Below are 13,947 nucleotides of genomic sequence, written 5' to 3' on the forward strand. Positions count from 1 at the left end.
CCACTGATCTTCTGGAAACAAATGGCTCTTGGGGAAATTTCCTGAAAAAAAAGTTTTAAAGAAATGACAATCCTTTCCGTACTCCATGTTCCAAGGAAGCTCCCATTTGCGCGGGAAGAGAGCTCACGACTAGTCGTCACTGGCTGTGCAAGCGAAAACTGGCTCTTCTGGTTTGAGTAACTTGATATAAAGTAACTGCTGGTGTCACGGCCTTTTCCCCTCCCCTTTCCCAGAGTTAGGATCTTCCTGATAAACAGCACCTCCTAAAGGCAAGTTCACAATTTTCTCAGTGTAGAATTCGCGATTCCCCCAGGTAAAGCCAAGGGCTCTTAAAATGAATTCCTGGCAGACACTCAGTGCTCTAGCTTTTCCTTTGGGCCGCCTACCTCCATAAGTCTAAAAGAGAAGTGTCCTCCAAGTCGAAAAGGGAAGTGTCCTGCAAGCCTCGTGTCCTTGGGTCTGCCGTGTCCCCATGCATTCCTACAGTGCTTGCAAGGATATTTTGAAATGGTTTGCTTTGCCCTGCTGCATCTAGAGCAAGGTGATAGAAACTTCAGACAATTGCTTGCTTCTTTTCGTATCTGGTGTGCTGGGCACTGTATCACCCTGCACTGTTCGATATGGTAGCCACTTGCCATATACGGTTAAACTTAAGTAAGCTTTAAAATTCAGTTTTTCATCCACAGTACCCACATTTCAGGTGTTCGGTAGCCATATTTGGCAAGTGGCAAGTAGATTGGAGTGTAGATTATTAAACAGTCCTGATCTGGCAGAAGTTGTTTTGGAGTTTGGGCATTTGCTATGCTCCAGGCTTGTGGCAAAGTTTATTTTACTATGTTGTGCAAACAAAAGCCTTACAAAGGTAGAAAATGAAGTTCAGAGAGAGTGGGAGGGGCGGAGGTGGGCCCGCTGCAGGGACCAATGAGTAGGCAGGAGTCACAGGGGCAAGCCCTGCCCTTCAGGACTGAGGGTCCAGAATGATCCTGCGGGCAGACCGAAAAACCAACCAAAGGCAAAATTCCAATAGCAGGTGAGCTCCGTGAGCACCAATCTTACAAGAAATCCTGGCAGGAGAAGAGAGCACTAATGTTGCTTGAACTCTTGTTTTGTGCCAAACTTAATTCTTCACCCAGTTTAAATCTTTGAGGACCACAATGAGGTGGTTTTGGGTCCAATACAGATGAGAGGCTTGCCTTCAGAATTACATGTGGGTTGCCCAGCTGGAAACCCACAGGTCTGGAGTGGGTGACTGTCCCCTCCAGCCTACAGTCTGCTCTTTTCCAGGATGCCAGACTGGGAGGGCAGGTCGAGTTGAAAGAATGCCCTGTGTCCTTGCCTTGGTAGCTGTTGAGGGCAGTCAGGAACGGCCAGGATGGAAAGAGTGCCAGCGTGGGCAGGGCAGGGCGGCACTGCTGTGCTCCTGAGCATGGTGGAGTCACACCAAAAAGAAAAAAAAAAAAAAGTAAGCATCAATTTTTCTAACCATTTCCTTCCCAAAATTCAGTTAATCTTTAAAATAAAACCCTAGAAGCTCATGAAATAGTAATAAGCCACTAGCCCTTTTCCAAATAACTCCACATACAAATAAAAAAAAATTGTAAATGCAAAAGAAGAAGAAGAAGAAGAAGAAGAAGAAGAAGAAGAAGAAGAGGAAGAGGAGGAGGAGGAGGAAGAGGAGGAGGAGGAGGAGGAGGAGGAGGAGGAGGAAAGGAGCTGAACTCTTAGCCCATTTCAGGTATTTGCAAGGAGCTCAACTAATAATAGAGTTCCTTTCCCATTCTCTTGATCCCAAGGCTACTGCTGCCTGTAACTCCTATGACATAATGTAATGGGCAGGGTGATGTTGCAATGGGGCTCCATCTAAGTGCCATAGGAGACCCACAGAGCAAGGGGATACTTTAAAGGAGGAGGTAGTTGAGCTAAGCCTGGAAGGTAGAGGTAGAATAAGACACCTGAAATAAACTTTTAACCTAGTACTCCTAGTACTCAAGGGAAACACTTGAAGCAAGTTACAGAGATGAGATTGTGTGCAGTGTTATTTGTATTCAGAATTTCATACTTCCTCACACTTAGAATACAATTACTGAGGGCATGATGATGGTGAGTTGATGGCAGTAGAAAAAAATAAACATTTCTTATAGCCTTTTTCCTGGCTGCACCCACATGTAGAGCCAATCAAAATCTTTATAGCCTCTTATAGTGGTGGGAGTTGACTACTGGCCTGGTGACAAAGGAGAAATACTAGATTGTTTCTACCTTGGGAGGGGATGGTGGTGGCAGTAGTTGGCTTTCCTTAACAGCCAGGCTCTGGTCCAAGTTCCCCACCCTTAAAGTCTGTAAAGGGAGACTTTATAAGAGCAAAGACTTCTGAATTACAGAATGGACTCGAGCGATAGGGGAGGTAGGTATACTAGCTGGAGAAGTGTTTTGTGCCCTGAAACTCCTGCTCCACCCCTGGAGGTAGCAGCTTCTGTTGATTACTACCCCATCCCCAGCTCCCAGGACCCCTTTCCTCTCTCACTCTGCATCTTTATCCACATACTCCAGACCTTCCCAGAAACAGTTTTATTCTGGGTATACGGGAGTATGGTGAAGTTAAATTCTGAAGGGAAAGACTTTTTCTGGTAAGCCTCCCAGCAGAGATCACCAAATACTGAAATTCAACATGACGAAGTAACTGCTTGAGCTCAAGATGAGCCTTGAGATCGCCAAATAGTAAACTGTCAGGAGACTGTAGCTAGACAAATGAAGTGTAACCCATTTTGTATTCACTATGCCAGTGGTCCCCAACCTTTTTAGCACCAGGATCTGTGCTCCTATGAGAATCTAATGCCTGATGATCTGAGGTAGAGTGAGGCAGTGATGCTCCAAATACAGATGGAGCAGCTGCAAATACAGATGAAGCTTCACTAGCTCACCCACTGCTCACCTCCTGCTGTGCGGCCCGGTTCCTAACAGGCCACAGACCAGTACTGGTCTGCGGCCCAGGGGTTGGGGACCCCTGCACTACACTATAGACCTATCTAGTTTAACATATTTCTTCTTATTACAAAAGTGGCTAAAAAAGGAATTTCCAATGTTTAATGTAGAAAAGTTGGAAAATAGAGAAATGTGGTCATTTATAATACATAACTACTGTCAAAATTTCAGTGTATACCCTTTGTTTTCTGTGTATATTATTTTCCAAAAATTGAATTATGTTATACAATTTGCCTTTTTCACTTAATAATACATGCATATTTTTTATATCATTAGTCTTTTAAAAATGATATTTAGTGGTTAGATATTCCCTTCCATGGATGTACATACCAGTTTAACCAATTTCTATTTATCAGACATTTAATTTGTTTTCAATTTTTTGCTATTGTAACAATGTTATATTGAAAATTCTTACAGATAAATCTTTGCACAAATTTATAACTATTTCCTTAGGATGAACCCAAATGTATAATTAGTAAGCCAATCTTTAAATCCACCTTTCCCCACACTGTAAACCCTGAAGGCCTTTCATCTTACTTTCTTATCTAAGTGGGTTTGGGCAAGAAATTAGGTAATTTTGGGGTAACAAAACCTCAAAGTTTCACAAAATAGTGATACTTCCTAAAACGATTCAACAAACTAGCATTAACTAGGGTAAAATATTTTTAATGTTAATTTTAAAAGGTAGTTCATTTAGAGGATAGTTTTTTCTAAGACAAAAATAGAGAGATAGCTGTTTAGCTTTTGATTTAATAATTTTTAAAAAATGACAGTGTGTGAGCAGTCATGTCCATAAAAGTCTATAAAAATGAGAAAATGACAAGAAACTGTCATTGAATCAGTAATATATGTATAAAAGGAATTTAGTCTAGATAGAAATACTCCCCAAATTGATCTATATATTCAGTGCAATCACTATCAAAATTCTATTTGTCCTTTTTACAGAAATTGACAAACTGATCCTAAAAGTCATAGAAATGTAAGGGACTCAAGATAGTCAAAATAATCTTGAAAAATAAAAATAAAGTCAGAAGACTAACACTTCTCAATTTCAAAACTTACTGTAAAGCTACAATAATAAGACGGTGTGGTACTGGCATATAAATAGACAGATAGATCAATAGAATAGAATTTAAAGTGTAGAAATAAACCTTTATATTTATGGTCAGCTGATTTTCCTCAAGGATAACAAACAGTTCGTGGGAGAAAAACAGTCTTTTCAACAAATGGCTTTGAGTATCCTATCCACATGCAAAAGAATGAATCTGGACCCATACCTCACACCATATGCAGAAAATACTTCAAAATGTATCAGAGACCTAAAGGTAAAAACTAAACTCAAAACACTCCTACATGAAAACATGTGTAACTTCATGACCTTGCATTAGGCAATGGTTTCTTACATGTAAGAAAAAGCATAAGCAAATGAATGAATGAATGAATGAATGAATGAATGAATTGGACTTCATCAAAATATAAAAATTTCATGCTGGATAGAACACTATCCAGAAAGTGAAAAGACAACCCACAAAACAGGAGAAAATATTTGCAAATCTTATATTTGATAAATGACTAGTAACCAGACTATATAAAAAATACTTACAACTGAACAATGACTAGTAACCAGACTATATGACTAGTAACCAGACTATATAAAAAATACTTACAACTGAACAATAAAAAGGCAATTAATTAAAAAACGAAAAAGTATTTGAATAGATGTTTCTACAAGGAAGATATACATATGACCAATATTTACATGAAAAGATGCTCAACATCATTAGTTATAGGGAAATGCAAATCAAAATCATGATGAAATACTACTTTATACCCAGTAGGGGGACTATAATAAAAAAGAATAATAATAAGCATTGGTAAGACTGTGAAGAAAGTAGAACCCTCATAGACTGCAGGTGGGAATGTAAAGTGTAAAGTAGTGTAGCCACTTCGTGAAACAGTTTGGCAGTTCCTCAAAAATTAAATATAGAGTTACTAATTGATTAAATATAGAGTTACTAATTTCATTCCTACATACATACTCAATAAATTGAAAATATATCCACACAAAAACTTATACATGAATAGTCATAGCAGCATGATTCATAATATCCAAAAAGGTAGCCACAATTTAAGTTTCCATCAATAGATAAACAAAATGTGGTATATCCATACAATGGAATATTATTCAGTCATAAAATGAAATGGAGTACTGATATGTTCCACAATGTGAATGAAACGTAATGCTAAGTGAAAGAAATTAGAAACATAAGGCCATATGTCGTATGATTTATTTACATAAAATATTCAAAAGAGGTAAATGCTTAGAGATTAGTGGTTGCTAATGATGACTAATAGACATAGGGTTTCTTTTTAGGTAGGTGAAAATGTTCTGAAACTAAATTTGTGGTGATGGTTGCACAATTTTGAATATACTGAAAACCACTAAATTGTATACTTTAAATGGATTAATTTTATGATGTCAACTATATCTCGATGAAAAAAGAAAGGGAGACCTAGGATATGTCACAATCACATGTCATGAGCTTGTGACAGCTAAGTTTATGTATCAACTTCATAGCTAAGGGATACCCAGAGAGCTAGTAAACATTATTTGTGGGCGCATCTGTGAGTGTTTTGGAAATTAGCATTTGAATCAGTAGACTGAGTAAAGAAAATCTGCTATCACCAATGTGAGTGGGCAACATCTAATCCATTGAAGGCCCATCAAAAAGGAGGAAGGGCAAATTCTCTCTCCCTTCTTCAATTGAGATATTTATCTTCTCCTACTCTCAGATATTGCAGGTTCTGGTTCTCTGGGTCTTTGGACTCTAGGACTTACAACAGCAGCCCTCCTCATTACTCTACTCCATCCTTCACCCAACTCCCTGCCAAAATTTTATTGTGTATGCACTGGTGAACCTTGAAGGTTTCTAAGAAGGGAGATGATAAAGCTGCATTTAGGGAGATTCTTTGGATTGCCACATGTGAAATAATCATAAGATTGAGAGGCTAGGGGCCAGTGAGAAAGCTATTGTCATAGTTCAATGAAGAGGCTCCCTGTGTTCATTGAAGAATAATTTACAACAGCGAAGATATGGAAATAACCTTAGTGCCCATTGATGGATGAATGGATGAAGAAGATGTGGTACATATTTCAATGGAAAGGAAATGAAGACAGGGGGAGTGTACTGACGGAGATAGATGGAAAAGACATTACAGACGCTGAACCAAACTGATTTGGAAAGTAGCTGAATGTAGAAACACAGGAGAAGGTGGCCCAGGGTGAAAACAATGTTCCGAGAGGCTGTTAAGTAAAACTGGAGACACAGGTAGAAGAGCAAATTTGAAATAGAAGTTGGCTTTTTTGTTTCTTTTCATTTTGTTTCATGTTTGGAGTGTATCTAGTTTGAGGTGCCCAAAAGAAAGTCAAACAGAAACACCTGACAGGAAGCTGCAGGGTGAGATTTGAACTTGAAGAGATGTGTCTGGGCTAGAAATATCCATCTTGTCAGCGGCATCAGAGTAGTAATTTAAACTACAAACTTATCAAAAGAGAAAATATAAAGAGAAAAAACCAAAGTGATTCTTGGGATATCCACTCTTAGGGAACAGGAGGGGGAAAATACTGAGACTTTGTCAGAGAAGTCCTTGATAGAACTTACATAGTAAAATACCCTGGAGTGGTAGGAAGGGACAATAATCCCACTTGTTTGGTAGCTAAGGTCAATGTCACCCTTGGAGCTTATAGATTTGGTAGAATGATTAAGGTGAAATACAGATAGCAGGGAACTATTGGTAAATGGGAAAGGCTGAAGTGGAGGAAGTATAGACTAGCCTAAAATGTACACAAGGCAGTAGCTTAAAAGAGAGGGGCCTTGTTTGATGGGAGTCAGAGCTTGGTTTTAGACTGAAGGATCAAAGACAAGGGGAGAGATTAAAGATGCAAGACAGTTGGAATAATGCAGGCTTGGAAGAGGAGTGACCTATGCCAGAAGAGAGACTAAAAAGGGATAGGAATCCTAGGTCTGAGGCAGGAAGTCCCTACCAAATAAAGAAGAAAAGGTGTTTCTCATATCATCATTTAAACAGTGAAAAACCAAATGACTTAAACATCATACAGACACATAGATATAGACACGGCCACATGAATGAAAAGACAGAACAGCGTTAAGATATGATGCCATTTATGTTTAAAATAAAACAAACACATTGTATTTATATATATTAAAGAGATTAGAATTTTTACAATAAGTAATTTTTATTGTATTTTTTAAAGTTACAATAATATAGGCTCTGTATAAAATGAATGCTACAAATGAGTCCATTCAAAATTCCTGACATGCTAACATTCTCAACATTCCCAACATTGGGTACATCAAGACTTACTATAAAGTAAGTGATCACAACAGTGCCCTCGTGAAAGAACAAACAAAAAGATAAAGGGAACACATGGAGAGCCTAGCAATAGACTCAAATATAATCTGTGACCTTTGCCAAAGGAAAAAAGACAATTTGATGGAGAAAAGTTAGTGTTTTCAACAAACAGTACCAGCACAACAGCAAGAATAAGGCCTTGCCTCCCACTGCCTACTTCGGAGAATTGTTCAGAGGGTGAAATGGGAGAAACTTTATGATCAGTGAAAAAAAGAAAGATACTCAAAATGGGTCATAAAATTAAATGTAAAATGCAAAACTCTGCAACTTCTAGAAGGTAACATAAGAGAAAACCTAGGTAATGATTTCTTAGATACAACACCAAACATAAAATCCACGAAAGAAAAATATTGATAAGCTGGACTTCACTAAAACTTCTGCTTCTGTAAAAGATATTATTAAGAGAAGAAAAGGCAAACCACAGACTGGGAGAAAATATTTGTAAAACATATATCTAATAAAGAACTTGTATGCAAAATATATGAAGAACTCTTAAAACTCAACAAAAAGAAAATAAACAACTCAATTTAACAATCAGCAAGACAGTTGAACAGATACCTCTACAAAGATATACATATTGCAAATAAGATTATGAAAAGATTCTCATTATTGCATGTCATTAGGTAACAGATAATTAAAACAATGTGATACCACTACACATGTACTAAAAATGGCTGAAATACAAAACACCAAACCACCAAATGCTATCAAGGACACAGAGCAACAAGAACTCTACAGAATAATATAGCCACATGGGAATATAGTTTTACATTTTTTTTCTAAGTTAAACATAGGTTTACCATACAATTCAACAATTGCTTTCCTTGGTATTTACCCAAAGGAGTTAAACACATACATTCACACAAAAATCAACATACAAATGTTTATAGCAATTTTATTCATAATGCTAAAACTTGGAACCAACTAAAATGTCCCTCGATAGGTGAATGAACAGGTTGTGGATATTTATACAATAGAGTATTAATCAGCTGTATATAATCACTTTGCTCAATTTTCTCAACCATACAATAGGAAAAAATAATGAGGAAAATAATATCTACTTCATAGAACTGTTTTGAGGATTAAATGATATAATTCATGTAAAATGAGCTAATAGTTCAATGTATGTATAACTATAATGCTTACATAAAATTCTAGCTAGTGGACATCTCTTCATAACCATGCTTCTATTATAGAACATTTGGCTAATTCTCAGTTTGGAGCTTGTTATTAGGTTTGAAATATTTTAGTACATTTACCTCTTCTATATTTAGGACTATTAAAGTAATATCTTAAGAGTCTTCATACATATTTTAGAACACTTTATTTAAGATGGGTTCAAGTTACATAAATATTCATTATACTGTTATCTAAACATAATTCTCTTTAATATGTCTAAAGTATTTCATTAAAAAACTATGCTCAATGAAAAATAAGCATTTAAGTAATCAAATGCTTTTATACAGAAGCGCCAAAGAAAGAGTCATAGATTCCACTATTAAAGAAAAATAACTTACGTGAAAACTGACTAAAAGATGAAGACCTTTAAAGTTCTTCACAATTTAACCACAGCTTCTCCTGGCTTCTCCCTAACCACAGCTCACATTCTTTCCGCCCCAGCTAAAAGCTAAACTCAAGGTTTTTAGAACATACCTTGCATTCATTCTCCCTCTTTGTTCTTTCCTCTCCTGCAACAAACATATTCTCTTCTCTATCTCAACCTACCAAAATCCTACCAATTTGTCAGGGCTTGATTTAACCTTTCCAAAATAACTGCTCCACTGTGTGATGCATTAATAATAACGATGTTTGCCTGGCACCACCAAAGCAGTCATAAAAGCTCTCTCATTGGGTATGGTAATGACTCTCGCAAACAGCAGAAAGGAATATCATGCATTCCCTAGAATGTCTGCCGCACATTTCCAATGTTTGTTCTAATTTCTAAAGAACACCAAAACATAAGGCTAGTAGTTATTAATATTCTAGACCCAGCACTACCACTGATTTTCTTTGAGATTTGGGAACAAGTCACTTAAAAGCTGTGTGCCTCAGTTTCTTCACTTATAAAATGAATGTTCTCATTCTTTTGGCATACATTATGACTGATGACCCTACAGAGATGTTCCATATTTCTCTTCTTCCTTACTTACAGAATCCCAGCTTTTGAAGACCATGTGCCTCAGAGTAGCTGAATCCTTCCTCAGGCCCAGGGTACTGAATCTGGGCTAGTATAAATCGACCATAGTAATCCCATTACCTCTGCCAATGATTGGCTTAAGAATGGACATGTCATGAGATTCTAGCCAATGAGAAGTGAGGAAAGGGAACACTTGAAGAGGAGGGTTCTGGGAAGTTTTTCCTTTGATCTTAAGAAGAGACACAAGGAAGTGATGTTTTCTCTTCTATCCTGTGCGTATGATACTTGAACCTGTGACTATCTTGAGGCCATTAGAATACAAATCTGAGAATAAAAGCCAAAACACTGAGACCATACAGGAAACGTAAAAAGCATCAAGTTCCTGATGATATCACCGAGTCATTGAATTAACCAAACCAGCAACTAGCACCCCACCTCTGGACTTGCTACTTAATTAGAGTAAACAAACAAATAAAAAATTGGTCTTTTGGTTGTAGGTTAGGTCTTCTATTACTCGCATCTAAATCGTTCTGAATGATACAATACTTAATTATATAGAAATAAGAAGGGACATGTTAACATGATTTTCAAAATTTTATGCACAACATAAGATACTATATTACTACTTTTCATTTTTAAACATATATAGAAACTAGACTGTAGTAGACACTAGAAACTAGGCTGTATAGAATACACAGGGGAAACTAGGTCACAAAAAGTATCAAAACAGATCTGACGGTCCAAAGTCAATAATTTCAGCAATTTATTGATCTGAGGCAATGGATAAAGTTTAACTACAAAGAAACAGCTCATATAATTGAATGATGAACTTAGGTAAATCACCTGGAAGGCACACTAAGTCTTACAATTCAAGCCCTAAATCATAAACTAGCTACTCTCATCATTAACCTTAGAGATTTTGAGAGGTAAATCTGAAAAAGAATAGGAATATTTTAAAAAACAATTGAGAAATATCTAAATATACTGCACAAATACTTTTGTAAAGAAGTATGCAGAAACATGGTAAACAAATTTTTGCTGGGTCACCCACAAACAATGAGACACAGAGGGAAACAAGCTTTGCTAGATTCCACGTAGGTGCTAATCCATATATGTAAAGGTGATTTTGCTGCAGTCCCCTTTCTAAAGTAGGTTTTTCTATATGAATTCTGTTAGGCAGAAAGGGAATGGGTCAAAGATTCTTTCTGAGTCTTTTGTTTTTTAACAATAAGCTTAAAATTCCCAAAAGATACATTTTAGGGTAGCAAAACTTTGATCTCCTTCACTGTTTAATTTTATTGTAAAGTAAAAAATAACTAAAAAATTTAAATACTAGCATAAAAAAGAAAGAAGTATGCTGATAAGTATTATAGTCATTGTGGGTTTATTTCTCAAAGTGTTTAAAACATTTAGGGAAATCCATTATATCAGACTTGTGGTTTTAGCTGAATGTATGTTTGATTAAGTTATACTGCCATCAAAATTTACATACAGAAATTTAATTTGTAAAATGTATTAAGTTTTTTTTTGAGATATAATTGGCATACATTAGTTTCAGGTATACAACATAATGATTCCTTACTATATATATTGATGAAATATACTGTATATATTGTAAAATGATATTGTATATATTACAAAATATTTTAGTTTACATACATCACAACATAAATACAGATTTTTTTTCTGGTGATGAGAACCTTTAAGACCTATTCTCTTACCAAATTTCAAATGTGTAATACAGTATTTTTTAAAGATTTTGTTATTTTGAGTATATAAAAAATATATAAAACTAAAAAGTAACATAAATACTATGTTTTTGTTTTGTGCTTGCAATTTTTTGTAACTCAAAGAAAATTTCATACATTTTACATTGAATTTCATACATCTATCTGATACATTGAGTTTTGAGGCAATTTTACTTGCAGAAGTAGCAGTGATTCTATCCTAAAAGTAAAGGCAATGTGGTTATTTTGGTTAATGAGAAGAAACAGAATAAATGGAAAATGTTTGTCACCTGGTCTGGGTGAGACAGAGAAGCATGCCAAAGCTGCCACGTCACTAACATCCTCCTCAGTTTCCCTCTATAATAATAAACACAGGGTTAGGTTCGTGGAGCCGAGCACATAACATAACTCCTGCTGACACCCCTCAGCAATGTTAAATTCAAAGTTAAATTCCCTCAGGAGTCCTGTGTTCATTAAAACAAATATTGTAGAATAACTCTGAAAGCAGAAATAATCGCTGTTGAACAGTCTGAAATGGTTTCTTTCATCGCTTGCAACTTTTGTCTAGTGATCACGGCAAAACACACACATACACACAGTCATACACCACTTAAAAACAATTTAAACATATATATAAGCAAATAAATAATTTTTAAAAGTAGAGCATAAGTAAATGAGCAGATTATGCATTTTCCTACTTAGAAATAAATTCCGGTCATTTCTGTGCCTGGCCAACATTAGATCCGGGCGAGTGAACTGAGTGTTGAGCAGATGCAGAGGTGAGAAAGCACCTTTCTCAAGAAAGTTGATAAAGGAACACTTGCTGGGTTAGAAGCACAATGAAGACTGCATTTCTGGATTCTGTCAGTAGCATAAGGTAAGGACTCTGGCTCTTGGCTGTAATTGTGTACTCCGATCCCCTTGCTTGGGGCTATGCCTGGGCACCTGCCCTGCCCCTCTAAGTTATATACCAGCTCCTTGGAGAAGGATCAAAATGAAGATGGATGCAGGTCGGGTAAAAGGTCAGCGCCATAATCTTGAGATGCCAAATTCAACCAGCACTCGGTTTTTAAATTTACAATTTAAATTTTCTTCCCAATATGGACCTTGGAAGCTATTTCAGCAATAGTGGCCAATATCTTCACCTCAAAAGCTATAGTCAAATACTCCTTCCTGACAAGCACTCCTCACAGAGTGTCACAACAGCACAAGCCATGACCTCACTTCACTCACATCACACATACACACTCCAGCTTGTGAAGTGCTCTACAGCTAGGGATATAGACTACATGGCTAAAAAGGGCCTTTAGCTTTTCACGTGCAAGAGAGGATGAGTTTCTTTCTCAGAGTGTGCTGCAGCCAGACATAGTACTTCTCCTTAGCAGACACTCTGCTGTTCCAATCATACACGCTGCTGTTGAGTTCAATGTGGAGTTCCAGAAGTGGGCGTCTTCTGCAGAGAAGGAGAAAAGTAAAAATGAAATATCGAAGAAGAGATAAACTATCATTAGGGTGAAATGAGCCAACTAATGTGAAAGTGCTTTGAAGTTGTTCCGTTCTAAATACTCTATAAGCTGCTTCATAAATGAGTCAAACCAGCTTGTAGCACTCTGGCCCAATGACCTCGGTCCCCTTCCCCACAGGGTAACAGAGTCTTACTCTATAGACACACCAGCCAAATGAGGACTTGCTTGGATTGTCTGCACAAATGCTCGATGCCAGTAAAAGGCCAATAATACTGCTGGCCCATGGAGTGTCCACCTTTGAAGGTGGAGTTCCCCCCTCACCACCAAGCCCCCAGTGAGGAGCTGGGGGTCACAGGCCATGAGGTTTTTTATTTCTGAGCTACAAACAAAATGCGTTTCACAGGTAGCTCAGAGACATCATTCTAAATTGTAATGGACAACCATAAAAAGACTATTAACCTTACGTTTGAGGTACGGTGTGGCTTTATTCTGCTTAAATGGAAACCAAGTCACCAAAGTTTTCCTTAGAAAAGTATTCCTGCTAATAAGTATGAAAAATGTCTATATAACAAAAACTTGCAGACCTGAACAGTCAGGTATCATTTTTCACCTATCAAATTGTCAAGACTTGGGGGAAAAAAAGAGCATGCAGTGTCTGTAAGACCTTGGGGATGTAGGCCCTCTCATACAAAACTGGTATAAGTGCCCTAGAATACAATCTGAGAAAATGCATTAAAGGTTTTAAAAATGCACGTTGTTTGACAAGTAATTCCACTCCTGGGAATTTCCCCAAGAAAACAATTAAAGATAGACACAAATACTGAGCTGCAAAGATATTGAACACTTTCTTTTTCTGAAAGCAAAACACAATCCAATGACTTGCAGATTGGTCAAGTAACTAATGCTATAGTTACACTACGAGTTATTCTGCAGACATTAAAACAATGCTGTAGAAATGTGACTACTGACACGTAAAAATGTATGTTATATACTGTTACACAACTAAAAGCAGGTTATAAAATAATATCAGATGATGATTCCATTTTGGCTTAAAACATATTAATATATGATTGTATAGGCATCCAAAAAAGATCTGCAAGACAATACACTAAGACTTGGTTAACAGTTTGGTTCTAATAAGTAGGATTATAACTGCTTCACATATTCTGCTTTTAGTATCTGTATTTCATGTTTTCTTTTTTTA

General features: G+C 36.7%; 1 protein-coding gene and 1 non-coding gene across 9 annotated transcripts in view; one reads left to right on the forward strand and one right to left on the reverse strand.

Annotated features, from left to right (window-relative positions):
* The first annotated feature begins 436 nt into the window (after positions 1 to 436).
* Positions 437 to 563, forward strand: LOC118614513. The gene has a single exon (XR_004956099.1). It is a non-coding gene; the product is annotated as a small nucleolar RNA SNORA9 (small nucleolar RNA).
* Positions 564 to 1,083: 520 nt separating this feature from the next.
* CFLAR (CASP8 and FADD like apoptosis regulator) overlaps positions 1,084 to 13,947 on the reverse strand; it is a 45,072-nt gene continuing 32,208 nt past the window's right edge. For 7 of the 8 annotated variants that reach the window (XM_016131087.2, XM_016131088.2, XM_016131089.2 and 4 more), the window contains one exon: positions 8,283 to 12,730. In XM_016131087.2, coding sequence (XP_015986573.2) covers positions 12,592 to 12,730 — 139 coding nt within the window. In that variant the 3' untranslated portion in view covers positions 8,283 to 12,591. Of the gene's footprint in view, positions 1,421 to 8,282; positions 12,731 to 13,947 lie in introns of those variants that run through there. The other variant, XR_001595156.2, reaches the window with a different exon arrangement.

This window comes from Rousettus aegyptiacus, unplaced genomic scaffold (genome assembly GCF_014176215.1).
Source record: "Rousettus aegyptiacus isolate mRouAeg1 unplaced genomic scaffold, mRouAeg1.p scaffold_m13_p_2, whole genome shotgun sequence".
Lineage (NCBI taxonomy): Eukaryota > Metazoa > Chordata > Mammalia > Chiroptera > Pteropodidae > Rousettus > Rousettus aegyptiacus.